Here is a 26649-nt window from a genome sequence, read left to right as displayed (position 1 = left end):
TCCGCCATCCTTGTAGCCCAGCTGCGTGACGTAGGCATGTTTGCATATGCTTCTAGAAACTTCTAGGTCCCATGCTGCTCCTGGCTCCTGATGCAATGCACACCTTGATCTCCGCCTCTCTTAAAGCAATGGCGTGTGGCAATACACGTCTGGAAATCCATGGTGATAAGATCATCTCCAGTTGTGTTCCCCGAACGACTTCCATAATAAGTGACAAATCAATCGTTTGGCGGATGCCGCAACGTTGTGCCACGTTTTGGAGATGAATGTTCCCAATCACGTCCCCCAAAACGGTGTGTAAAAAAATAAATTTGAAAAAAGGTTTTAAATTCAAATTTTGTTTTATTTTACAAAGTTGAATGAAAAACACCTAAGTTTAAAGTAAACCTATCCTACTCGCCGTCGGGGCATGCGACGGCGCCGCCTCATCGTCGTTCTTTCCTAGCGGCTGCTTCTAAACTACCCGCTCTTCGTGTGTCTGGCGGTGCAGCATCACCACTGGTGTTGGAAGAGCTACCCTACGACGTTGGCCCCTGAGCGCCTCCCTCCACTCGCGGGAGGCCTCGACCAGTGTCACCCTCGCAGCTTCACGGAAGGCGGCCTCAACACTCCGTCGAGTGTTGAGCTGCTACGGGTCCGTTGTCTCTGGCCCGCGGTTCCAGACCTCCTCCTAACTGCCGCTCTAGTCATCCTCGCCCCATTCCTTGTCCTCCTGCTCCACTGTCAGCTCCGCATCCTCATCCTCCGCCGCTACCTCGCGTTAAACGTCGGCATCGAACTGCACGTCGAGCTCCGCGAACTCCGCCATGTTACTGTCTTCGAGTTCGAGTTTGGGCTGAGGCGATGTAGGCTCGGCCGGCAGTGGGGGTGGAGGTGGTAGAGGTGCCACCGTCGTGCGACCCCTGCAGGCCAAGAAAGAATACACGGTTGCGAGGCGGCGCGGCATTTTTGAGAGGTGGTGGTGGAGTACGACGGCTTCGACACAAAGTTGGTGGTGGAGTGTCATGGCGACAAGTGTGGAGGTGAGCAAGGAAGGGCCGGGTTTTTATAGGCGTGGGCCACATGGTGAACGGAGGCGGGAAGCTGTGGAGGAATGGCAGAACGACCCTTGTGGCATTACTTTTGTTGCGTTGGCAGGCGCACAACAACAATGCGTGGAGAAGGCGTGGTGCCAACGAGACATCTCGTCTGCCTCCGCCTCGAGAACCGTTGTTGCCATTATGAAAAGGTGGCATCATGTTCTTGGTGTCAATGATAGAGAGGATTCATAGGACACTACGTCGCCAATGTGTTGCACCCGCAAGGAGCCCTGTAGCAGGGACGGCCTCGGGGCTTCGTAGATGGTATTGGACCGCGGTGAACCGAAACGGTCTTTAGGTCGTTAAATGTCCAGCGTGACTCGAAAACTTTAAGGGACACGACAAAACATACTCTAGTTCGCATCGTCTTCCTTGGCTGCACAGATGAACGACTGGAGCGCGTGGCTCCGTAGTGGCACTGTGTGGTGCAGCAGTGATGTACGCTGTATTGCTGTGGGTTGGGGACGGCCGGCTTCCCACTGAACATTCATCGGCGTGGGTGGGAGCAGACGAGCAGTGGACGGCGCACAGATGGTGGAGGAGGGTACGCACGTCGTGGTGGGTGGCAACCGGCGACTGGCTGGGAGCCAGGGAGGAGGGCGTACACCGGGCCGCAGTGCCGCACCGCTGCGCCAGGGACGACTACCCTACCGGCGGCCGCACCGATGCGCATACGCCCTGCTTTCGCTTCGAACGCATCTGTCCAGCCTAAGTACTCCAGGCCAAGTTCCGTATTCTTGAGACGCGCTTAACAGTTTGGTTCAAAGATGAAAATTCTGTCTAGTTACCGTTCGGATGCATGCACGGTAACAACCAATTTCACTTCAGGCCTACTTAGTTGCTCGTGAAGTCATTTCTGGTTGTTCAGTGGGCTGAATTTCATGCGTTTGGTAGGCCAAGATAAAATGGTATACTCCTACTTACAATTGCACGCTTTTAAAGCAGTCTAAAAGTTGGCACCGTGGACACGCTTCATTGGGACCTCCGTGGCCGAATAGACGCTAGCGAGCCAAAAGCCGTCACGAGGCTGCACGGGTGGAGAACATCGGGAGACGATGCGATGCATCAAGAACATGCGCCATATATCCCGTCGTTTGTTCTCCCTTCTCACAAGCCCTTTCGCACCCTCCCTCTCCTCTCCTCTCCTCTCCTCTCTTCTCTCTCTTCTTGGTGTCGGTGGTTGCACTCCCGCCGGTAGATTGAAGGCTAACACTGCAATGAAAAATGATCATGCAATCGAAGCCCTCCACCGATAAGTCTTGATCGACAGCGACACCCAAGGTACCAACTTTGTCGGCATGGTACCGCCACATAGGGTCCTCCGGCACAAGACCTATCTAGGAAAGTATTACTACAATCTGTAGTGGTGGCCTTGGGAGATGGGGTGGGGATGCATGCATAGTGGTGATGGCGATGGTGATGACTTCATGATGATGTACATTTTTGTTGTAGCTAAGGTTGAAAAACTTTTGACGGCCAACATATGTTGATGAGGTCGTATATACTAACCTCTTATGTGATGGCGACCTTGCGGTCTTAGGATGGCACCCATTTTTGTTATGGTGGTAGGTTGACACCATTGTTGCAGTGGTAGAATAAACTTGTGATCCACTATGTGTAGTTCATGGTCTAGTGTAAACTTGTGATTCTTTCTTGATGCTTGCTATGATCTATCTTCTTGTGCCATGTTAGTGGTATGTGATGTTTAAAGGAAGGCAATAAGAAATCCACAACTTATGGAGAATCTGGTAAGATCAGGTCAATGGTTTAGGGTATGATAGTTTGGAGGAGGCGAAAGAGGTGTGCCAGAACTGCTTGGATGATGAGGCTATGGCTAATCAGGCTATGGCTCATCAGACATTGGCTAACCGGCCAATGCCTGTAGGAGAAGGAGCACGTGAGGTAGGAGAGAGTAGGTCCTGCTCATGGTGCTCATCACGATCTTGTTCTTCCTCTATGATCGGATGTCATATGCATTGTCATAATAAACTCACCATAGTTGTCTTCCAAACCATTTTTTCTCCTCGTCCCCATCGTCTCGCGAGGCAACAGGCGAGGCGAACTCATCTCCCACCCCAGATCTTCGCCAGAGTGTAGGCTGGTCTCCTCTTCGCTTGCCGCTCCGGTGGCAGGAGGGAGGGGGGCCTCTTTCCTCTGCTCCGGTCTAGTTTTTAGGGCTAGAGTTTGACGGTTGTGGTGCGTCGTTGGGGTGGTGGGAGCGGCACCGGGCGAATAAATCTGCCTCAACTCTACTCCCACATCGGCGACGGCTTTTGCGCCAGCGTCTCGGAGTTGATGGCGACATGTGCTTGTCGATCCTTCATATCGATAGCGTGTTCTTCTCGCCGTTTTTCAGATCTAGCGAGATCTATTTCTTGACGTGTCATTGGCGCTTGTTGTTATCCACGGCTGCGCTGGGGGCGGGGCGAGGTGGATGCTCTGGAGCAAGCATGTTGGTCCAAAGGTAGTGGATCTATCGTTATTCTCCAACTTTGTCGATGTGATGCGGTGGATCTGGGTCCAAGATATCATGGGGACGACCCCGATCGACGTGCCACATCGACATGTGCCTCGCTGCCTACGGCGGGCCTGTTCATCGACTCACAAAGCCTCGTTGGTGATGGTGCTCTCTTGGATCTGGCAACGGTGGAGGCTCGACGTCTCTTCTAACGCGCTTCTAGGCGGTGTTGAAGTTTGGTGGCGGCTACTGGCTTTGGCGAGTGTAGGAAATCCTAGGGATAGTTTTGTATTTTCTATCCTTTAGGATTTTGTTTGCAAAGTTTCCATGGCATTTAGTATGTCTGGTAGTTTCCATTTTTGTTTAGTCATGTAACTTGTTTCACTATTAATGAAACACGTGGTTGCTCTAAAAAAACTCACCATATTTAAACCATGGTAACAAATTAATAATATGTAATCTTATATGTGCAACTATATGTGCAACGAAACAACAATTAGAGAACCAACCTGAGGTTGGGTGGTTAGAAGGGTGGTTGTACCGCCAGCCCACCAGAGTTCAAACCCCAGGTTTGACATCAGTGTGTCTCATAAAGATTGAATTCATTCAGTGGGAGGCGACGTTCCCGTTGATAGCGAGGCGTATGTGGTGACTTCGTAAATTTCAAGATCCAATCCGCCGGCTGAGTCTTCCAGAGGTGCTCATAGAGGTAAAGTGTGCGTGTGTGTTTATAGAGATGAGTGTATACGCGCGTACGTGAGCATGTGAGCATCTACGTGTTTCTACTGTGTTTTTGAAACAATTTCATCTATCAGTAGAGCCAAAAAAGAAAGATGTATACAACCTATCAAATGAAGAGAGGAGAGTTGCCCACCAGATAAAAATTAATAACTTCACAGGTTACCAAACGAAATGAAAAACTTGGCTCAGAGCTCGTTTTAGACACGCTAGGCCGTGGAGCTTGCCTCATGGTAGCTAAAAATCGGCCCAAAACTGTAGCTGCAACCGTGTGTTTGTTTGGAGAGACGCTGGTGTACTCTCACTAACCTTTCCGGAGAACGAAATGATTACGCTACGTAGTTAATTAATTAAGTGACTGAACTGTTCTTTTACACTGGTCCAAGACTGTGATAGTTTAGTGTGGGGATGATGAGATCATCAGAGTAAAGTAATAATGTTATAATCAAGAAGCTGCCGAGCTCTGGGCTCGAGCAGAGCAGAGCAAAGGCACGCGCGCGCTGGCAGAAGCTGCCGCTGCGGTCTAATTTTTCGCGCGGTTGCAGAGGCGTCCCTGCCATTGCAGCTGCAGTTTTTCTTTGTGCGCTTATTTCGAGGCCGGCCGGCCGCATGCATGTAGGAGGAGTATGGATCAGCACGAATCTCCAGGCTCTCTGAGTTTCGCTGCCAACTTTCTCCTCGACGAGCTCGTGTACTGAATTGGATGGATGGACCCACACCGAGTCCACGATGGAAACATCAATTGACCAGCTTCAGTTAAGAATCCATTAATCAGTGAATCATCAGCCACTCAGCATTACACTCTCAATATACTCTTTCAGGGAAATACTACTCCCTCCATATCGAAATATAACGAAATTATTAGTGATCCCTCTGTCCTCAAATAATTGTACATCTAGCTCTAAACTTTGTTCACAAAAGAGTGTACTCATCTCTTCCCTATACACTTTAATTGCTTCTCTCTCATCGCACGAAAATCAAACCCAATAGTATTGATCACATGTTTTTTCTTGTTTTCTACATACAATTAGCTTATTAGAGGTGAAAAATTAAAGAGGAGAGATGCATGTTTCCAATATATTTTTCACTCCACTCCATGATTTATCTTGGAAACACCGCATGTACACTTATTTGTAGACGGAAGGAGTAGCTCGACAAATAAAAGCTTAAAATGAGCGTGTATATGCAAATTAGGGATGCAAGCGACAGCCTTTGCGGGGCGGTTTCCAATCCAAATAGCGCAATTTAACAAAAAGTGAAACCGATGCATGCAATGTGATCTATATTACTAGTACAATTTTGTGCTATTGGGAAACTACAAAAATTTTGCACACCACCACCAACACATCATCTAAGCAAGCCTTGTGCACGTAGTAGTAGCTGCGCACACCTGGTGCCGTCTAAGGTGCAATCAAACAAACTTTACTGTTGCAACCCTGCATTTTTAGGTCATGTGAATCAAAGATGTTCTAGAAATGAAGAACTAAGAAAACACATGACTATGGTCAAAACAGAGGACCGAAAAACACAAAAATGGTCAGGTTGTGATAAAAGAATCCTCATGAAGGAGATAAATCAAATCAAAGTCAAACTAAATGAAACCATAAAATTAGGATGGCATTGAGGCGCTGAAGACCATATCCTAGTACTCGCTCCATACCACCGATTTATTTGTCTTACGTGTGTACCTAAATCGTCAATTTTGCATGAGAGAGCATATGCTCCCAGTTTTTAAAATGAGTTCTAAACGTAGTTTAAAATGTCAAAAAATTCCGAACAAAATATCAACGCATACATGTCGATATTCTATGTGCTCATAAAGTTGTTTCACCGAAAACCGACGTATTTTTGTGCCGTGTGCAAAAAATACAAAATTTAGTACTTAAAAAGAGCTTTTCACGATACATTTTTTTTTATCTTTTTCACACATGATAATTTTTCTTCAGTTTTTCGCGCTAAATTTTAAAATGTTTTTATGGATAGCAGGAGCATATGCTTACAAGTTCAGAAGTGCATTTATAATATAATATAAATTATGTAACACAAAAATTTTACCATAAAAAATCTGAAGTTTAGTGATATATCTTTTGTAATATATACCTCATATTTTGTTAGTCAAATTGATAACCTAGGGCTATGCGTAGGACTAAATAAACCAATATAGAGGGAGTACTTCATTTGTTGGAATTCTAATGAGAGGTCCAAGCTAAATGTATTATAAACTCATGTATTTTATTCCTTTCTTGGTTCTCTTTGGGTTGTAGGGACCTAGTAACGTAGGAATGAGAATAATAAGCATGTTTAAAATCCAGCACACTAAATTTCTTGAACAAACTAACGACATATGAACTTATCAAGAGGAGTCTTTGGATGGTGCAATAGTAAGAAATAAAACACATGCTCTTTAGAAAACTGGAAAGAGGGAGTAGAGAGAGATAGAATGTTAGTGCATAGACTCCTTATTGATAGAAAAAGGCTTGAGACTACTCCCAATAATTTGGTTACTCTCATATTGGTAGGGAAAACAATTTTTTTAATAAAAAGTACTCTAACCCTCAAACTATCTCGAACTATGATACTATTAAACATTCCGCGTGTCATGAATAAGGTGTCTGCTTCACAGTGTGTAGGCTATACATAGTGGGAAATAATTTACACCGTTAACATCCATATGTTACTACCTTTATAGAGGGTAGTAAGTTATATGTGATTTTATGCATTGTGTCATTTATTATATTGTTGACTAATCTTGTCTTGAGATGCATAATATTATGATATCATAGCTAGTTAACAAAACTGTCTTGGTGTGATGTTACTATCTATCTATGTTACTCCTATTATGGGTAATCTTAAAGATGCCTTGTTGTTGTTTGTCATTCTCTAAAAAAATCTTTTTGATATGATCTAAAAAAAACCTTGTTAGCCTTTAAATGCAAAAATGGCCATTGAAAATTGAATTGTGGAACATTCCAAAAAAATGCCTTCGGAAACAAGGAGATATTAATACTCTTTTGTATGAGCTGTTCTCTGTGCGAGCTATAGTCGATAGCACTACAGAATTCAATTTCAATTCGTTTCACTCCAAATCCGTTGGATGCACGCCAAGTGAACTCCGAGACGGGAAAGAAGGTACACGTAAAGCATCAATCCACACCACACGGAATATTTTTGTTCCGGGACACGCACGCAGCGCAACCGAACTTCCCTTCAACCGCCCGGAACAAGAACTGATTTTTTCCTCGCAACTTTCGCCTCCAATCAAAAGAATCGACGGATTCCGGCGAGCGGAACGAGCAGGCGTCGAAGAATCCTCTCCGCCGGCGATGGCGAGCGGCTCGTCCCCGCCCCAGATTCTCTGCGCCTCCTTCAACCAGGACAACAGGTAGAATCTGCTTTCCTGCTCGATTTGCGGGCGGTTTCCCCGGTCGGATTCGCCGAACTGGAGCTCTGACTCGGGGTGCCCCATGAAATTTCAGCATGTTCTCTGTCGGGACGAAGGACGGGTTCAAGATTTTCGATGCCCGGACCGGGAGGCTGCGCTACGAGAGCGGTGAGCCTTGCTCGAAGACTTACCTTCTTTCCCCTTCTCTAGCGCCGTTGGTTGTTCACTGCAATTATCCGATGGTGTAAGTGGAACTAGTAATTTGCACATCGTGCTCGTGTTGCTCGTAGAATGTAAGAGCGGCGAACTAAACCAGTAGGAGTTAAGCTGAAGAATTAAGTTTGCTACGTGCTAGATTCGCAACACAAAAAAAAAGTTTTCTCTGTGTTAGCTGCCTAAAGCAAGTCAGGTTATCATAATTGGCATATGGTAGAACTAGATTAGCAATGCAAGTTCTTGCCATAAGCTCACTTTCCAGTGATTCCATCATGGAGGGAGTTGCTCCGTGATGTTATCATACCAAGCGAAGGCACTAAGCTGTATTGCCTCTTCTGTGTTTGCAGATATTGGGGGATTAAACGTCGTGGAGATGCGTTATGGTACAAGCCTTATCGCTATAGTCGGAACTGGGGAAAAGGTAGCTAACACGCTATTTTCACTGCTTTCAGTTTAATTTGTTGTGCTTGTGTGGTTGAGCTTTGACGTATCGAATTTAAATGGATGAATTAGCTGGTTAATTGTCGGTTCTAAATTTCTTTTGCAGCCGTCACTGTCTCCTCGTCGCCTTTGTCTGTTCAATACCATAAAAGATGCCGCAAAGAAGGATCTGAACTTCAGGAGTACAATTTTAGCTGTTCGATTTAGCATGACCAGGTACAGCACCAAAATCCTTTCTGTCTAAAAGAGGCTCGTGGTTGAATGAGGTAGTATTACTTATTAAATCTATATCTTAGTTTGACTGGCCGCAAAGTGATGACTATGATCTTTATACATCCTGCAATCTTAGAAAGCAGTCTTACGGGCCCCTTCTAATTAACAATGCTCTTAGAGATCATGACACCAAAGACAGACGATTCTATCTATTAGTTTCTGCGATGGCATTGTTTTTCACTTGCTCAATTGTTATGTTGTGCCATGTTTTGGACAAGGGATATTGCGCATATTTTTCTCAGCGATTTTTTTAAAAAGGTTGTCACATTATGTGCAGGCTTATTGTTGTTTTGCAGGATAAGACCTTTATTTATGATCTAAACAGCAGTCATATCTTGGAGGAAATTGACACAGTACATAATCCTAAAGGTAAAAGCATCCTACCTAAATATTTTTGAATTGCAACTGATAGTAGTATTCCAAAATTATATAGCTGAAGCTGGGGGGCAAATATTTAAGCATGTTTTAACTACTTTTCTTGTCACATTTTTTTTAAAACAATTTTTGCGCTTGACATATTTGCTGCTAATATGTTCACTTCAAATAACAGGTCTTTGTGCATTTGCTCCTAATTCAGAGTGGTGTTATTTGGCCATTCCAGCAAGCACATCCAAAGGATCTGCTTTAGTATATAAAGCATCAAAACCTGAATTAATATGTCAGGTAATTCTCAGACAGTTTAGATCCTTCTGCATCGTTTCTACAGATTTACAGTTCTGCAAGTCATCCATCTTTCTTGACATGTAGCACTGTAGAAGCAGCCTACTCATTTGATTATTTAGGATCCTTTCTGCCTTTTCGGGTCACAAAAAAGATAAGCAATGTTCATGCAACTATAGCGGCATGGACAAGAGGATAAATTCATTATTCTCAATTATATTTTCTGGAGCATATATCATAATATGAATAACTTTCAAGACCAGACTTCTTTACCTACAGTTCTCAGTCAACTTTGTAGACTTAATCTCAACCCTGGTAATCTGAAGATAACTAGATCTTGTTTTTGTTTCTGTTATGCCTTTCACTGATCCTTTTTGTAATTGATCAACAGATAGATGCTCATCAGTCTCCACTAGCTACAATGGCATTTTCTTCTAATGGCATGTACCTGGCAACGGCTTCTGAGAAGGGTACTATGGTCAGAGTACATATCGTGGCACAAGCAACCAAGGTGAACATTAGGGGTTTTCCCTCTAAAACCATGATAGGTCCCATGTCATCTGCCTAATCTCCTTTTTACATTCTTACTTCAACAGTCGCATAGTTTTCGGCGGGGAGCTTACCCATCAGCGATTTACTCACTTTCATTTGGACCATCTATCGATCTGCCTGATGTCCTTCTTGCCACAAGTTCATCAGGCTCTTTGCATATGTTTTTTCTTGATGCTGCCAGAAATGGAAGGTTATATTTCCTGCTCAGCTGTTGGTAATTCGTGAACCATTTGTGTGGACATATTTTTTATGTGTTTTACTTTTCAGGAACCAAACCAACAAATTACTCGGCTCAATAATTCCTGGATCGAAAGCAATAACCGATGCTTTGGATCCAGCTAATCATCATGTTATTCACAGTGTTTCCCCCGCAGAAACTAGGAGGTACATTTAAGATCTCCCACTTTCTCCAACCCTTCCTTATTTGTGCTACTAACCTAATCCTCGGAACTGCAGCTGTCTGGCAGTACACAGTGTAGAATATTCTCAAAATTCTTCCAAATTTCCTGCTGTGAGGTAAGAACAAAAATCACATATTATTTCAGCCAAGTTGCATCTTGCCACTAGCCATTCTGATTGTATTCATAAGCACTTGGAAGTTTTGCAGGACTGTAGTTTATATGGTAACTCACGATGGATACTTCCGCGAGTACACAATCAGCACCACCAAGTCAAACGAATCTTCGTGGGTTCTGGAGCGTGAATTCAGCCTATCAGATAGCACTTTGAAACAGAAGGAACACCACAAGGACTAACTTTGTAGGTTCTGCCAACCCGCTCCTTCCACTGACTGATGTACATATGATGCACAAGATGAGTGTGTCCATAGAGAGTTTAGCATCCAACTTGACGTAGTATAGCTTAGGTGCCTACTGGCCACCGGTGTGAGGGACAGAGGGAGTCACTTGATAGCTTCATGTTGTGGATGTAAATTGCTGCTAGCAATTGTGTCATGAAATTATTAACACGTGAGGGTTTGTCTTCCATCTTGATTTTGTGTGATTGGCTTGGATCAGATTCATGAGAACAGTGAGGTCCCAACATCACACCAAATTCCATGCATCAGTTGGTGCAACAGGGATTTAAGTTCCTGTTTGGAACACAAAGATTTCACATGAATTTTGCAGAAAATCTACGTAAAGCAGTTCAATTCCCATAACTCCCACATCAAAAACAACCTTATGTTTTACTCTACAGTTCAGTGGATTTGACATATTTCCCTGTATTTGTTGTCCTTGCGAAAATTCAAGAAATCACCCAAGAAAATTTGAACCTGCCATAATGTCGCTCCAACAAAAATCAGCACCATACGTCCATACCATTTTATTTTTAGGTGACTACAGGAAGCACAAATCTCACCTGAAGCACCATACCATTCATCAGTGAGAATGTACACATTTGGTATCTAACACTAAGATATACGAGTAGTTAGCTTCCTCTTTTAGATACAAGTAATAACTGCAGCACTACTGCCTTGTTGCAGGCTTGCAACCAACTCTATCATCTGTATCTTGTTTTCCTCTCTCCTACACTGAAGTCCACAACAAACCTGTTCCTTCTGTTAATGTGGTGATGCATTCATAACCCTCCATGCGCAGCTCGAGTTCAAGCAGCAACATCCCCAACAATAATCACTGATCAGATCTGTCAAGCAGAAGCATCTGGGTGTAAACACGCTGAATTTGCACCCATACAAGATCAAATGAAGGCAAATGTTGGTACCTGCGCTGCCTTTGCTTTGAGCCTCTGCACCTCGTCCTGTGAACACAATAACCTGCAGCGCTCCGAACTTTCAGGACTGAGTTATTTTGTCCCTGTTTTTGGTTTAGAAAAATCAGATAAGAGATACTTACCGCCACTGTAGCTCCAGGACCTCATTGAGCAGTTCCTTCTCCTTTTCTTGTGCTGCTTCCAGCTGAAAAGGTAGTGACTGAGTTATACACTTCTTGACATTTACCATCATGTTAAAGAATGTCGGTGACTGCAAACTTTGAGTACCTCAAGGACAGAATTTGGAAAAAGATTCAAGGATGGAAGGAGAAAATGCTGTCAAAGGCTGGGAAGGATATTCTTATTAAAGCTTGTGCGGAAGCATTTCTGACATTTGCAATGTCTTGTTTCCACTTGACAAATACGCTGTGTGATCAGATAAGCACCATGATTTGTAGGTATTGGTGGGCACAACAAGAAAACGAAAATAAGATGCATTGGTTGAGTTGGGAGACGTTGTCAAAACCAAAAGAGGAAGGTGGACTGGGGTTCCGTGATCTCTATGGTTTTAACCTGCCGATGCTCGCGAGGCAAGCATTGAGGATGTTGATCAACCCGGGATCATTGTGTGCACGGGTTCTCAAGGCATGATACTTCCCACTCCTCTATCTTAGAGGCTGAGGCTGGCCCAGGAATATCATATACCTGCAGAAGTATTTTGCGTGGAGTTCCGCTGTTGAAGGAAGGGCTAGCTTGGCGGATTGGAGATGGCCAGAGTGTAAACATGTGGGCTGATGCATGGTTGCCTAGGGAGGGGTCCAGGGTGCCGATAACACCAAGACATCAATCTATCCTCGCAAAGGTTAGTGAGTTAATCAATCCACATACAGCCGACTGGGATGAGACGCTAGCGAGGGAAGATTTTTGGGAGGCAGATGCTTCTGTATTTCTCTCGCTTCCACTTCGTGGGGATTTTGAAGATTGGCCAGCTTGGCATTTTGATGAAAAGGGACAATTCTCAGTGAAGTCAGCATATAGAAAGTATGTGAACCTGCGTGAGAAAGAGCAGAATACCTCAAACAGAAATGCGGGGAATGCTGTGTAATGGAAGAAGGTATGTAATCTCCTGTGAGTTTACGTTTTCATCATCTTTGGTAAAATCAAGTCCACCACGTAGACACTCATAACACGCTCTACCATAATTTTTTGCGGATAATCCCAATTTTGGTTTAATAGTACATCCCAATAAAGGACGACCATACTTCAACCAAAGGTAAAACAGTTTATATGGAGGGTGGCTCTTAATAGCCTCCCTCTGAGGGCAAACATAAAACGCAGGGGTATAGACTGTGATACCGTGTGTCTGTTGCAAATGGATGGAGGAAGACAGGGCACATCTGTTCCTGAAGTGCAAGGAAGCGAAGAAGCTATGGCAGCTGGCTGGACTCGATGAGTTGCGTGAGCATATGAGCTCATATTGGGAGCGTGGATGCAGTAATTCAGGAGATTCTTGCCTTGAGCGAAGAGAAGAAGATTTTAGTTTGTTGCATGCTCTGGCAGTGGTGGACAAGGAGGAATAAACTGAATGCAGAGGGGAAACTGATTGATGTCAGGGATGCTTTTGGTCAGGCCAGATACTGGGCTTCAGAGTCAGTGTTGCACTGCCGGAAGGAGAAGGATAAGGCACTATCGGCCCGGATTTCCTGGAGCCCGCCGGAGAATGATATTCTGAACATCAACTGTGATGGCTCGTTCACAAAAGAGTCAGCGACAGGATATTCGGGACAGTGAGGGTTCAGTCAGGGGATCAAGTGCAGGGCACCTTGCGCATGTCACTAGCGCAGCCCAGGCGGAAGCGATCGCTTGCACTGAAGCTTTACATGCAGCAGTGTCATGGGGTATGGGAAGAGTGCAAGTGGAATCTGATGCACGGAATATGGTCACGGCACTAGAAGGTAATCAGTATGATTTGGCACCTGAAGGGGTTTACTATCAGGACATTCGTGTGTTCAGTCGTCTTAATTTCATCTCAGTTGTTTTTTCATTTTGCCCCAGAGGTTGTAATAAGGTAGCACATGCTGTTGCAGCAAAAGGTGCTAGTAGTGTGGAGGCCCGGTCTCTCTGGCTCGAGTCGCTCCCAAACTTGGTTTGTGTCCCAGTGACCAGTGATTCTGCTGAGTTTATTGAGTAATGGAATCGTGTGTTCCAGTTCAAAAACAAAATGTCAGTGGCTGAATAAAATATGCGAGTGCTTTGTTTTCACGTTCACCATATTGGTGGTTCATAATTTAAATAACTTGGTGGAATCTGTGAAGTTTTAAGAAGAAACTATTAATTTTGACTTCCCAAAATAATTCCATGACACTGACTTTTAACTGTGATAGGTTGGGTTTCCTAAAATATCACTGGTTGATTCATATCTCAGCATTACAAAGGAGACACGTTGAAACATATAACACGATTTAATTTTCTAATTGGCAGAAGCTAAATGGTGTCAAGAATTCATCAGTGTTTTCACATATAGCTCGTCCCTTCGCAGATATTACTTCAAGATTCATACTTGAGTTCCTGTCATTTTAACTAGAACGTGAGCTTACCATGGATCTGTCTACCGATAATGTAGATGATGGAGATGCTGAGCGACTTAACGTGCAAACAGGTGAAGCGAAATCGGAACCATATATCTGCTTCATCGCATGAAGTATCTGTTCCTGCAAGGGAGAGTGAGACTAGCATCAAAAGAGCAGGCTTTTCGTTCATGGAGTTAGTGATACCCTTCTTTCTTTTGTGAGTGCCTGTGGGTGGGGGATTTACCCTCTGAAGCATATTTGTCTGCAGAACGTTGTATAATTGGATGTAGAATGAGCCACCAACAATGCTTGAGGCAGCGTCAGCTGAAGATGGTATGCTTAATGCAGGAAGGTGAGAAATTGCCTGTATACCCATGCAATGGCATGTCCAGTAAGAAATATGGAGGCGCGAAAGGGAAAAAAAGCGGTGTGTCTATGTGGGTGGGTATTTCACAATTAACATTTATTTCTTCAGTGTACCCCTTATGCACGATAAATGATCAACCAATAAGAGAAGCAGTACATGGTAAATTCTCCTTCCATCTTGCTTTAGAATATTAATTCATTAGCTAATATCCATTTGTTTGAATTTGTAAAGCACTCCGCAAAGGGAGAATGTTGTGTTTCACAACTGCATTTGGCTAGTTCATGTAAAAGCAAACAAAGGCAACTGAGTTCAAACTTCAAACCATTACCTGGGCTTGTTTACCAAATGGGCAGGTCAGCTCAAACCTATCAATATGAGGACCAAGTAATCCTACCACCATTGCACATATTGAGCTAATATAATACAGTCATTGACTGAGCCTTGAGGCAGGTTTTAATGTCAAGTCTCACTTGAGGACGAGCCAATTAATTAAAGCAAAGAGGGTCAAACAGCCTCTCTGGCTCTCTGCTCTTATATGCGTTTGAACCCAATATTCTTCAGTCAACATATTATTATTTTTATTACTCTCTCCGTTCGAAATTAGCTGACGCAGCTTTTTTCCAAAATGAGTGAACTTACACACTGAACATGCATATCTAGACCAAATCTGACCAAAACTGTGTCAACTAATCTGGAACGGAGGGAATAAGTTATATTGATACTTCGACATGGCTTAGGCCCCAACACGAAACCTGCCCCATATACCAAATATGTTCTACCCTCCGTCCCATGAAACATGTCTTAACTTTGTCCAAATTTGGGTGTATCTAGACACTATTTAGACAAAGTTGAGACATGTTTCATGGGACGGAGGGGTAGTAAGGTTGTGAATCAAGAAACGATAATTTTTCAGAAAGTGCATGAACATGCAAAATATACAAGACTCCAGCCCACAATACATGCATTGTATCAGTTGTTCAAGCAAATCAGAAAATGCCCATGAAATATGGTATGGGACAAAGACTAAAAACCTGCATGCTGTGAGACTTTTGTAGTCCAGGTGGGTGAGCCTGAAATTACTAAATCATGTCATCCTTGAGTTAACCAAATATGCACCAAGTATTAATGGCTGACAATTACCTTGTCCAGCTCGACGTGCCCAGGTGTAACTTTAAAACGACCTCTTTGCTGTATAAGTGGAGGCTTCGATCTATCATCATGTTCATCAACATTTGGTACTGCATTAAAGCAAGGAGCAGAGGCCAAGTTTTCATACTCATGAGAACTCATTCTAATGAGCACACACAAAGTTAGCCTATGTTTAACAGAACATGGAGAATATACAAACTGCAGGGATAAAACATGTACATTACCTGATGATTTAAGTGCCTTCGGAATAGCTTCAGGAGATGGCTCATCTGCTACTTGCAAGGCCCCTCCGTTACCCTTGTCACGATTATGAATGTTGATTTGCGGCTTAGAGCTGAAAGAAATGCATATATAGTTGTAGACTGTATAAGTGTATAAACAAATAACACAGAGAGATACAGGTATAGTACAATTGTAATACTATGGACAGCTTCCAGAAGAGCACCATTAGGCCTGGTTTGGAACATGTTTTCCAAACAAGGCCTAACTGTAGATGTAAAAAAAGTGGAATGGCATTAGTGAATAGGACAGAGATGCTGGTGGTATGGTCAAACTGTTAGCTTGCCCTTTTTGGTAAAGCTTACAGATATAAAAAAAAGTACTGCCATACAGCTATCACATGATCAAGAAAGTTATTTTTCCAGACACTAGTGCTGGAAAATAAACATTAAACTGGAAAGCCAAGCAAAATAACCCTTTTAAAACTATGTCACCATCAGTGGCACTGTTATCTAACTGAACCTCTATATACATTGACTTCAAGTTGCAATACTATCTCGGAAGACAGGCACATGTAAACAAAATCTTCAGAAACCAAAATGCACACCGATATTATCAAAAGTTTGTGATTCTATACAGGAAAATAAGTTTATTTCAGTGCCAGGCAAATGCAACGTGATAAGAGAACTTCTTATCCGCACTTGCGTGGCCTGTATCTTCGTAATGAGACTAGAATGGTTTTTCTCATCAAGTTTGGGCCTGCAAGATACTGGCATTTTCGGCCTACTGAATCTATGAACTACGGTCATGATCAAATGGAGCAAATTCAAGAACACTGTTCAAACCACTGGCAAGAAAAACATGCTTGTTGTCTCCTTGAAAGTAAGTTGATTCTTCAAGTTTAGATTTCATTCTTTCAACTAAAAAGAACAAACCTCTCTTTGGAAGAAAGAAATCCATCAGATGAGCAAGAACTGAAAGAAAACTTTCTTTCATGAAACGAACTTGTTGGAATAGCATCAGAATCTTTCTCTTGCAAGTCCAAATCACAGTTTTCCATAGAGTTGCGTTTCCTGACATGGCCATTCACCAGCACCCCGTTTGGAACTCCACGCATAGATGCATTCCTGGCAGTCGAAGGAAATGAAACCAATTTTCTAAGGCATGTAGTGCAACAGAGAGATATAATACTACATAGTTTGGCATTGTTGTCATTGGAATTTGTTTAACATAAAATAAAATATTTTCATCTACAAGCAACAGTATAATTTTGAAGAAGTTTCAAACAAATCAAATCTATTACCTTGATAGACAAACGGACTGCTCAGGTGATGAAACAGCTGACTTATCATTGGCCATGACATCATTTTCCTACCAACTTTGCTTGGTGTTAGAGCAAGTAATATGCTAGATTAGAACACGTAACTTTGCACAGGAGCTAAAACTTACGATGTCAGTATCATACTTTATTGAGAAGCCTCCTGAAAACAGAGGCCCGTCTTGTGTTCGCTCCTGCAAGTTAGTGTCTGAGTCATAGAAAGACGATATATCTGTATCTTTTGATGATACTGCGTCCTCGCAGTCTGAAACCTATCAAGATAAATATACTTAGTTACTCATGTGAAGAAAATGATTAAAAAATAAATTAAAATGCTAAATGCCTACTAGTGAGGCTTGAGATTTCAGGTCATCGATGTCAAAGTTCCAGCTGCTGATACCCCTTTTGTATTCATCCTAGCAATATAAGAAATAAAATGGAATGGATGAATAATGATATAAACTTGCAGTATATTATATCATCTTGAATCTCGCTGACAAAAGGGTAAAACAGAAATGAAACAAAATCTAAAGTTTAAAACATTGCTAAGAATATGATAGGTTGCCATTTTTTAGAGTTTTACTGCGTTACCAAAGAGTTCAAGTTCAAACCAATGATGAGATAGTATGGAATTGCCCTCTTTCCCAAAAGGAAAGGATAATTAAATTTGTGAAGCCAATAATAGGGTAAGAAGCATGCTTCTGTGTCTACTGAAAAGTACAAACACATTAATTTTAGACGTGGAACAAACCAGTTTTCACAAATAATAAATATATAATTCACGATTAAACGCATATCAGCTTCTGCAAAAAACATGCATGTGACACTAGAATCAGGAGCATAGTAGAAAGTGTCCGGTTGGGCTTATATACAGCTTTCTTTTTTCGAGAAAACGCAAAAAGCCTTTGCGTTTCATTTCATTGAATAGAGAGAAGGTTTGCGGTTACAAGCCCCCTAAGGGGTGAAAGGAAAAACAAAACAGGGGGGGGGGGGGCTAGTGTACATCCCAGGTCTGGGGTAGGATCATGCGTAGCCCCTGGGCTCCTGCCCTTGCCCAAAGAGCGGCTTCCTCCTTGATGTTGTTGACGACGGTGCTGATGGAGGGTCGGGCTCCATTGAACACGCAGTCATTGCGGTGCTTCCAGAGCATCCAGGGGACAAGCAAGGTGATGGATGCCAGGCCCTTATGGCTGGGAGCTGGGGAGCTTTGCCGTGCCCTGTGCCACCAAGTGTGGATCGAGTCGTCGCGTTCGGGAGGGTTACAGGTGGCGCGCAGCCAGGCAAGAACCTCGAACCAAACCTGCTGGGAGAAGCAGCAGCCTGTCAAGAGGTGTTGCATGGTTTCCATCTCCTGGTCGCAGAGCAGGCAGCGGGGGTGGTGTTGGAGACCCCGGCGTTGTAGGCGTGCGGCCGTCCAGCATCGGTCCAGGTTGGCGAGCCACGTGAAGAACTTGACGGTTTGCGGCGCCCAAGTGCGCCAGGTCAATCTCCAGGTGCTGCAGCTAGTTGAACCTAGGAACATGGCGTTATAGCAGGATTTGGCGGAGTAGACTCGGCTGTCGTTCCACTTCCAGGCCATGGCATCGGCCTGATCCGTCAACTGTACGCTTTCGAGCCGGCGCCAAAGCAGCAAGTACTCCCCGATCTCCGGGGTCCCAATGGTGCTGTGGATGTCGCGCGCCCAGGAGTGGTTGAGTAGGCCGTCGGCGACCGTTCTGATGCGCCGTCTGCGCTTGGGGATGCACGCATATAAGAGGGGCGCAATCTCGCTGATGGATCGCCCGTCGAGCCAGCGGTCTTCCCAGAACATCGCCGTGCGTCCGTCGCCGAGGACCATAGTCGTCGAGGCAAAGAACAGCGTGCGTTCCATGGGGGATATATACAGCTTTCCACAGTGATAAGCCAGCAGCCCAACCAAACACCCTGCTACTTTTTTTACTTTCTGACAGCACAATGGCTTATTTGCAGTTGAAGGCAAATTAGCTTGTGAGGTGCTTTCAGCTGTTGCCTTCTTCCAATCAAAATGACACGTGTTTGGGTGCGTTTTCGAGAGAAAAACAAGATGCTCTTCCATCTTAAGCAAATCCCCTGCCCAAACTACACATGCCATTTAGCCAAAATTACAGTATTGCCTCGTTGCCCAACGAACCCATTTCTTACCTCCACTTTTCTCCCGTGAAGCAAGATGGGGCAGCTCTAGGGTTTCATGCAGGCATGCAGCCACTGTACCTCATGCTGGGCCACCAGAAAAATGGTGCCGCTAGCCCGCTACCCCTCTCCAACTTCCCAAATCTGGTCATCCCTACCTGTTCCAATTGTTGCACGGCGTTTATGCATATTCCCACATCTAGATATCAAACTCTGTCATCTAGGACCATATATGAGTGGCTCCTGTGTGCACTTTTGTCATGAGGCCATGACTTGTTCTGCCCGGATTAAGCAAAAACTTATAAGCTTCACATTTGTCTTTCTAAGCAACAAAAGTTTTGAAACTAGTTCATATTTATTAATTTATATGCTTTGCACACTATGTTTTGAGAATCCCTAATTTCCTCGTGTTATGGCGGAACATAAGAAATTAACCATTGGATAAAGAAGCCAACATGGAATGCATATTTTGTTAGGCAATCATGCTCACCGATGACGTTAGCAACATTATTAATGTGGCTACACCTATACAAGACATGCAAAAAGGGGACAATGAAAGACTAAATACTTGTTTGATTTCACTCCAAGAATTGGACCATTTTCAGGAATGATCTATCCGAAATTTAGAATTGGCACCTGCGAGATTTCTTCCTTTTTACCATCAGGAATTTTCTTTTGAGCAAGTAAATGCTCGTCCTTTTCCTGTGAGTAGTTAAAATCCCAAATTAAACTCATGAAGAAGATGAGGTGACCAAGTAGCCATGCACCATTTAAACCTGTATACCTTCAAAGCTTGGTATCTAGCACCAAGGCCAGGCAATCCTTCCAAAAGCTTTCGAGCAATGTAATCACTGGAACGAGCTTGCTTGAAAAAGGATTGCTTGAGCAATTTTGTTGCAGTCGGTCTTTTTGAAGGCTCTTTTACTAAACACATAGCGACCATTTGCTTAAAGTGCTGTTATAAGAAACCAGTATGCATGCATAAGTCCTTGTATACAGAATACTGAGGCAACAGATCATCTCAAATATATTTACCCTTGAGAATTTCTTATCTCTTTCATAATCAAGACCGGGGGGAGCATTCTGAAGTGTCATAAGCAAGACCTAGTAAATGAAATACAGTCTTAGAAGCATTCAAGTTACTCACTACCACATATCATAAGAAAGGGGGTTTCTTCAAAGATAATGTATGGTGTCTTCTTGAGTATACCTTCATGGGAGGGTACTTTGAGAAAGGAGCGTGACCATGAGCAAGTTCAAGTGCAGTAATTCCAAAGGACCATATGTCTGCCCTGCAATATATTTCATATATTGTTCAGAGCAGTTCCAGTTAACAAGAAACTGTTAAGAAAAGATACCCTGCTAGTTAAAGTGATCCAGTACGCCCGCAAAAAAAAAGTGATCCAGTACAAAAAGTAGCCTACTTGAAATCGTATCCATGTAGTTGCTCCATTACCTCAGGTGCCATCCTAATAATCATTAAATATTCCATATATGAGCTGTGTCAGGAAAAACTTTTGTAGCAGAAATAAAATCATTTTTTTAGAATCACACTACCAGCAAGGAGTTCCCACAAAAGTATTTCTGGCCCGCTGCCTGTCACCAGACTCAAAAAGGCAAGCAGAAACCCCAAAATCTCCAAGCTTAACTCCACCCCGAGAATCAACTAGGATATTTCCTGCCTATGGTCAAAAGGAAGAAAAAAGAAAACAAACAGTAACATAACTTGTTTGGAAAGGGTAAATCAGAATAATATTTACGAATTCGCTAGCAGTATCAGTGTAGGCTCAGCAGAAGGGAGCATCAGATACTTCTGATATATATGAGCACAGTTAGGTCCAAAATGTGCATTTAATTACCTTGACATCGCGATGTATATGCCCGTGATGATGAAGATATTCCAAGCCTTTCAGAACTTCACGAAGCACCGTCGCAATGACAGCTTCCTCGAAACCGTTTGGCTGGACCGATTTCATTATGTGCAGGCAAGATCCTCCAGCCATGTATGGCATGACTACCCACAACGTTTGGTTATTTGCAAACGAGCAGAGCGCCTTCACGACGTTAGGATGGTCTATGAGGATCATCGTCTGAGCCTCACGCATGATATTGTTCTGCGTAAGAAAAACGGGGTTGGTCATTTTATTAGAAACAGAATGTGAGATGGAGAGGGGCGAAAGGTTGAATAGGGGTCTGTGGAACTGTGGTGGAAAATGGTAGAACTAAATAGGAACGAACGAGCCTGTCGGATCCCCCTCTACATGGCATATTTTGCACCTTCAAACTTGACCAGCGTCATCCAAGCGGTTCAGATTCATATACAGTCAACATAAACCCAATTCCAGCTATATAATTGCTTGGTCCCACGAATATGAATCCAAGCGTACCATTCCCCTAAACATATGATCGAAATCTGCACTTAAGGCTTTCCGCGCTAGGCGCTACGATGCATCACCCAACGAACGAAACAGGAATTGCCGATCGGGGCGCGCGGCGAAACGAGCTAACGGATTGAGGCGAGGAAAACGGGCGGGCATTCCCTAATGCATTATTTACCAGGTCGCTGTTGGTGCGCTCGAAGTCGAGCACCTTGACGGCGACGATCTCGCGGAGCGGCCTGCAGAGCGCGCGGTAGACGATGGCGCTGACGCCCTGCCCGATCTCCTCGTACAGCTCGTAGTCGTCCGCGAGGATGGGGTACTTGCGCCGCTCCCCTCCGCCGCCGCCGCACCCGCTTCCTCCCGCCGCCTTCTCCCCTGACCCGACCATGGTCGCCGCCGCCGCCGCCGCCCGTCACGAACAAGACGGCGCGCGTGAGGATCCGGCGCGCGCTTCGATCGAGCCGAGGCCCGAGGTTGGCGGAATCCGCGCAACGGAGGTGGCGAAACCCTAGGATCGCCGTGAGAAGTGGGTGGTGGAATTGGGAGGGGATTTGCAGGGCAGTGGTGGAGGAATGGAGAGGGAGGGAGGACGTGCGAAGGGTCGCGCGTTGCGGAGGAGGAGGGAATTGGGGAAGCGGGAGGCGGACGTTCGTATGGAATGAGCGCGCCACGGGAGGGGGAGGCGGCGGTGGATGAATGAAATTCTCACCTCCTGGACCTTGTACTGTTTTGTAATTTTTGCTGTTCCAGTGATTCAATTCAAAGAATCAAAGGTACATCCTACACGTAAAAAAAAAGGTACATCCTAAGATTTTCTTTTTGGAAAAGGCTTCCAAACCCCTCTGGGGTCGCCTTGCTCCGGAGGAGAAAGAACCCCGAAAAATAAAGCAAGCCCCGATCTCCTCTCATCGGCCACTATCGGCGCCGGTGGTGGTGGCCACGCGTGGCCATCGAAGGCGGCAGGCGAGGGCGGCGCACCCCGATGGTCCCGTACGCGTGAAGGCGGGTCTCATCTGGGCGACATTGGTGGTGTGTGTGTATCCGGCGGAGCGAGTCTTGGAGGCGCTTGCCGGCGCAAGGCGTGGAGGTGAGGAGGAGCTCGGTGAGGTTGGCAGCGGGTTGCGGTGATGTGGTGGATCGATAGCACGACCTGGAGGCTACAAAACCAAGGGGTATGCCATAGTGATTTTGTTTTCCTTCATTATGCGTTTGACGCAATTGTGAGTTTAGTCACGGTTGTAATCACAATGATAGATTTCTTTCGTGCTTTGAAGTAGTGTTGTAGTTGAGTTTGTAGCTGGACCAAACGTGTTCGATGGAATGTATGAACGAGATGCAAGTTTTAGGGAGTTAAGTTTAGGGGTTCGTTTAGAAACCGTACTCCTCTAAAGGATAGGGAGACATTTACTCCCCAAATTAAGTGATCGGTTAGAGATGCTCTACCCAATGATGTGTTGTTACCCACAAGATAATTTTTGCCATAGATATTAATATTAGTGTTTACAGTCTTGTACCGACTTTTCAAAATGTGACGCTGAACTCCTGCAATATGGCATCTTCTTCTATATACTTATATATGATCTAATACCCCACTATTCTCTTGTTTCGGTTAGGAGCCCTCCCATGCTATCACCGATTTTGACAGTATGTTTTCGTCTTGGATGTTCATAGAATCCAATGTACCCTGCTGCATTGCTCCAAAAGCATAACAGCAATTACGCTTATGCTATTTATATCGTCCTTATTGTCGCGTTGTCACGGATAAGAAGTGTTCCTATTGAACATGATTTTGTGTATGTTTGCAGCATGTGCTTCATATTTTTAAGCAACATGGTATTTCTTGCTTATAATCTCAAATGTTGTTGATTTTGAAAGAAAAAAATATTTCAGATTTTCCTCAGGTACCCAATTTTGGTGACACCGACAAAGAGAAACTATATAGTATCAACCAAAATAAGAATCATATTCTTATAGGATTCTGTATATAATTCTGTAAATTCCTACCAGTACTCTATTGTAGAAACTGATGGGCTCTGACAACGCTCGCATCATGATCTAGTTGCTAGTATTACAATGCCTCTCTTTGCTCGGTCAGCACCTAGGCATATTTGGGGGCGGTGGCATGACCTTTGCGTCCCTTCTCTTGCCATTCTTCACAATGAAGACGGTCTCCATACCCCATACCATGTGGCGCTCAAAATGGCAATGCATGAACCATACACCTAAACAACAAAACAAAGCCAACAAGCGAACAAGGGAATGAGCTGCATATATATGAATGAATCCTACCACATGTGTAAAAAGCCTTGTGGAGCGAATCAGGAAAGGAAAGGATTATGCACTCACCAGGGTTTGCCGCACGGAACCGGATTGCCGTCCATCCATTCTTGGCTACAGAGACTGTGTTCTGGTATGGTGGATCGACCAAATTATACTTGGCGGGGTCATGGTGCCTGTCAAAGTTACCAATCCCTCTCCCCACAACGTAGAAACTGAACCCGTGTAGGTGCATCGGATGGCTGTCACCACCGAGGATGGTTGTTCCTTGGAACACCACCTCCACCACAGTCCCGTATGCCAGGAACTTCACCCTCGTGCCGCGTGCGGTCAGCGCAATCTCTGGTGGGAGGTTATCGGCCGTGAAGTTGAACGACAACGGCGGGTTGTCCGGGAAGTCCGTCTTGGCCACGTCGCCGACGACGGATCGGTAGTAGGCCCCGAGGATGTCTCTGTGCGGCGCCTCGAAGCTGATGTTGTTGAGGCTCGACGCAAAGCGGTTGCCGTGGGGGCCCTTGCATGGAGCCTCGTTGGGCGCGCACGAGATCTCATTGACAGCGACGGTGACGAGCATGTGCTCGTCGACTCTCCGGGGCACGTCGGCCGGGTGCTCCTTGCTAGCCAGGGACCTGAGTTGAGCTGTGTAGGCCGCCGCCGCGGAGCTGTCGTTGATGGCGGGAAGGCTGGGAAAGTCCACATGATCAGACGTCGACGCGTGTATGTACTCCAAGACGGCGGTGGCGGTGCTGTTGTCGAGCACGGCGGCTGGGTTGGTTGCCAGTGGCCTCACCGCCATGTAGTACCGGGCGTTGGAGTGGCCACGGCGACGGGTCTTGAGCAACACGGTCATTGTTTGGCCGGACTCGATGAAAATGTAGTCGGTGGTGAACGGCTTGGTGTAGGAACCGTCAGAAGACACCACGGTGAGGCGATGCCCGGCAATGGCGAAGAAGAACCCATTGGTGAGTGCTGCATTGATGATGCGCAACATGTAGGTTTCGCCGTGCTTGACTGGCAGCCTGAAGGTGTTGTCGCTGGAGCACGGGAGCAGGTCACCGGGCTGGCCATTGATGGTGTTGGCGTCTGAAGGTTGGAAGTCGCTGCCGGTCGAGAGGGCGTCGGCCATCACTTTCCCAACATCATCGTTCCACCATTCCCCTGCGTGCAGTTAATGGAGATAGAAAATCTAGCTAAGCATCACAGAAAATTAACTATACGTAGCAAATTGCAAAACCAGACGAGGTGCGTACCGAGTATGATGGGTATTTCTCTGTGTGGTTTCGTGAACGGGTAGGCTGCACCATGACTGGGACGGATGATGATGGCGCCGTGCACGGTGGCACGATCCATGGCGGTGTGCGCATGCCACCACAGGGTGCCTTCCTCCTCGGAGAAGATGATTCGGTAGGTAAAATTGTTGCCGGGCTGGATTGGACACTGTGTTATGTACTCTGGCCCATCCCACCACGGGCTTCGTGGCTGGTTCACACCATGCCTGCACCATGGTTAATTAGTTGTGTGACATGTGCGGCATCAAGCTAAAGTTCATTTTTTTAACGAGGACTATTTCGGGATTAGAAGAAGTTGTACCAATGGAGGGTGATGTTTGTATGGCCTTGGTTGTAGACGTTGACAACGACGACATCGCCTCTCCTCGCATAGATGGCCGGCCCAGGGAACTGGCCGTTAACTGTAAGAATGGTCTTTTCACGGCAGAGCCTCGTGATGTTACTCTCCTTTATCTGCAGACAAGTTCATTCATCATTAAGTAAAATTGAACAAGGAAAATAAAATCTCTTGAGTCTCCAGCTGATGAAAAATAAAATCCATAAAGAGACTTACAAAGAAATTGTAGCTACGGTGAGTCAGTCCGTTGCCTTCCTGCAAAATTGCAATGTTTGCAGTTAGGTCATGCGTGCCAAAATAATCGAACAGCTACAAGCCTACAACATGTCTCCTTACATGAGTACACAAGCAGAGGATCTATGGAGACAAGGAGCTTGAAACAAAATTTTGCAAAGAATAGGATTAGAGTTGGTAGCTAGGGCTGAAAGAGCTCACCGAGAGATTGTTGTGGCGGCGGGAACCGGAACTGGATCCTTGAGCCGCCTCAACAAACGATAAAACAACAACCAGGCCGAGAAACCAAATCGCCATGATCCTCAACTTGAACTCTATGGCCAATTTTGGAGAAGCAAGAAGCCGGTGACGACTGTCCGATCGGGGTTCTTTCATCGACATGGCAGTTTTTAAAGGCTTCCGGCCCGTATGAGAACGCGAGCACGAATGGCTGTCAAAGCGACGGCAGCTTTCCATACGAGAGCCAAAATGGCTGTCAGTGACAGCTCAAGGAATGGATCGTGCATTGATGGAAAAATATCAAACAAGATCTGTATTTCATTTTTGGAAGTTCCCATTTTATAGCATGGAATTAATAAGGGTATATAGTAGACGCGCAAGGAATTAATTGCGTGGGATCAATCAGCTGATTTGGTATACTATTAACGCCAAATCAGGTCGATCTCACCATATTTTGCGAAATTCCTCCAATCTAGTAATAATAATCAACAATACAAACAATGCGAGCTGAAGGCACGCCGCCATCCGCGCCCCTCCGTGGCCCCATCACCGAAACTAGGCAAAACTTATCGTAGTATAATTCATTGTAGTAGATAAATATAAAATTGTCGTAACTGTTAGAGATAACAAGT

At 44.9% G+C, this 26649-nt stretch overlaps 3 protein-coding genes across 6 annotated transcripts; 1 reads left to right on the top strand and 2 right to left on the bottom strand.

Moving 5' to 3' along the window:
* Positions 1-7447: 7447 nt before the first annotated feature.
* LOC124693364 (autophagy-related protein 18b) lies at positions 7448-10818 on the top strand. Of its 2 annotated transcripts, none has more exons than XM_047226846.1 (11): positions 7448-7657; positions 7752-7825; positions 8221-8294; positions 8421-8530; positions 8865-8956; positions 9138-9250; positions 9639-9758; positions 9844-9989; positions 10067-10183; positions 10256-10315; positions 10407-10818. In XM_047226846.1, the coding sequence occupies exons 1-11, from the start codon at positions 7599-7601 to the stop codon at positions 10552-10554; spliced, it is 1113 nt and encodes a 370-aa protein (XP_047082802.1). In that variant the 5' UTR covers positions 7448-7598; the 3' UTR covers positions 10555-10818. The 2 variants fall into 2 exon arrangements, with proteins under 2 accessions (XP_047082802.1, XP_047082803.1); XM_047226847.1 differs by having other exon boundaries at positions 10399-10525.
* A 265-nt stretch (positions 10819-11083) lies between these two features.
* LOC124693363 (serine/threonine-protein kinase OSR1) lies at positions 11084-21388 on the bottom strand. 3 transcript variants are annotated; one of them, XM_047226843.1, is made up of 19 exons: positions 21140-21388; positions 20838-20962; positions 20705-20749; positions 20491-20572; positions 20316-20384; positions 20065-20235; positions 19917-19982; positions 17480-17548; positions 17264-17404; positions 17118-17185; positions 16750-16941; positions 15820-15929; positions 15587-15684; positions 15478-15516; positions 14324-14443; positions 14107-14220; positions 11653-11714; positions 11522-11573; positions 11084-11443 (listed from the first exon to the last, which is right to left on the bottom strand). In XM_047226843.1, the coding sequence occupies exons 1-19, from the start codon at positions 21383-21385 to the stop codon at positions 11438-11440; spliced, it is 1875 nt and encodes a 624-aa protein (XP_047082799.1). In that variant the 5' UTR covers positions 21386-21388; the 3' UTR covers positions 11084-11437. The 3 variants fall into 3 exon arrangements, with proteins under 3 accessions (XP_047082799.1, XP_047082801.1, XP_047082800.1); XM_047226845.1 differs by having other exon boundaries at positions 17264-17326; XM_047226844.1 differs by lacking the exon at positions 15478-15516.
* A 2364-nt stretch (positions 21389-23752) lies between these two features.
* On the bottom strand, positions 23753-26179 carry LOC124690861 (putative laccase-9). Its single transcript, XM_047224188.1, has 6 exons — positions 26000-26179; positions 25781-25819; positions 25529-25680; positions 25189-25433; positions 24008-25096; positions 23753-23883 (listed from the first exon to the last, which is right to left on the bottom strand). The coding sequence occupies exons 1-6, from the start codon at positions 26177-26179 to the stop codon at positions 23753-23755; spliced, it is 1836 nt and encodes a 611-aa protein (XP_047080144.1).
* Between the last annotated feature and the right edge of the window lie 470 nt (positions 26180-26649).

This window comes from Lolium rigidum, chromosome 2 (assembly GCF_022539505.1).
Source record: "Lolium rigidum isolate FL_2022 chromosome 2, APGP_CSIRO_Lrig_0.1, whole genome shotgun sequence".
Taxonomy (NCBI): Eukaryota; Viridiplantae; Streptophyta; class Magnoliopsida; order Poales; family Poaceae; genus Lolium; species Lolium rigidum.
The sequence above is the reverse complement of the archived record's forward strand: the minus strand, read 5'-3'. Positions and strand labels throughout refer to the sequence as shown.

Excerpts from the sequence above, each read along its gene's own strand:
- LOC124690861 (XM_047224188.1), bottom strand. The coding sequence starts at position 26,179 with ATGTCGATGAAAGAACCCCGATCGGACAGTCGTCACCGGCTTCTTGCT. Across the intron at positions 25,820-25,999 it reads GCCGCCACAACAATCTCTCG|GAAGGCAACGGACTGACTCA; the intron begins GTGAGCTCTTTC and ends GCAATTTTGCAG. Across the intron at positions 23,884-24,007 it reads GTTCCGTGCGGCAAACCCTG|GTGTATGGTTCATGCATTGC; the intron begins GTGAGTGCATAA and ends TTTGTTGTTTAG.
- LOC124693363 (XM_047226843.1), bottom strand. The coding sequence starts at position 21,385 with ATGCGTGAGGCTCAGACGATGATCCTCATAGACCATCCTAACGTCGTG. Across the intron at positions 20,573-20,704 it reads CTACATGGATACGATTTCAA|GGCAGACATATGGTCCTTTG; the intron begins GTAGGCTACTTT and ends AATATATTGCAG. Across the intron at positions 14,444-15,477 it reads AAAAGTCTCACAGCATGCAG|GCAATTTCTCACCTTCCTGC; the intron begins GTTTTTAGTCTT and ends ATGGGTATACAG.
- LOC124693364 (XM_047226846.1), top strand. The coding sequence starts at position 7,599 with ATGGCGAGCGGCTCGTCCCCGCCCCAGATTCTCTGCGCCTCCTTCAAC. Across the intron at positions 7,826-8,220 it reads GAGGCTGCGCTACGAGAGCG|ATATTGGGGGATTAAACGTC; the intron begins GTGAGCCTTGCT and ends CTGTGTTTGCAG. Across the intron at positions 9,251-9,638 it reads AACCTGAATTAATATGTCAG|ATAGATGCTCATCAGTCTCC; the intron begins GTAATTCTCAGA and ends ATTGATCAACAG.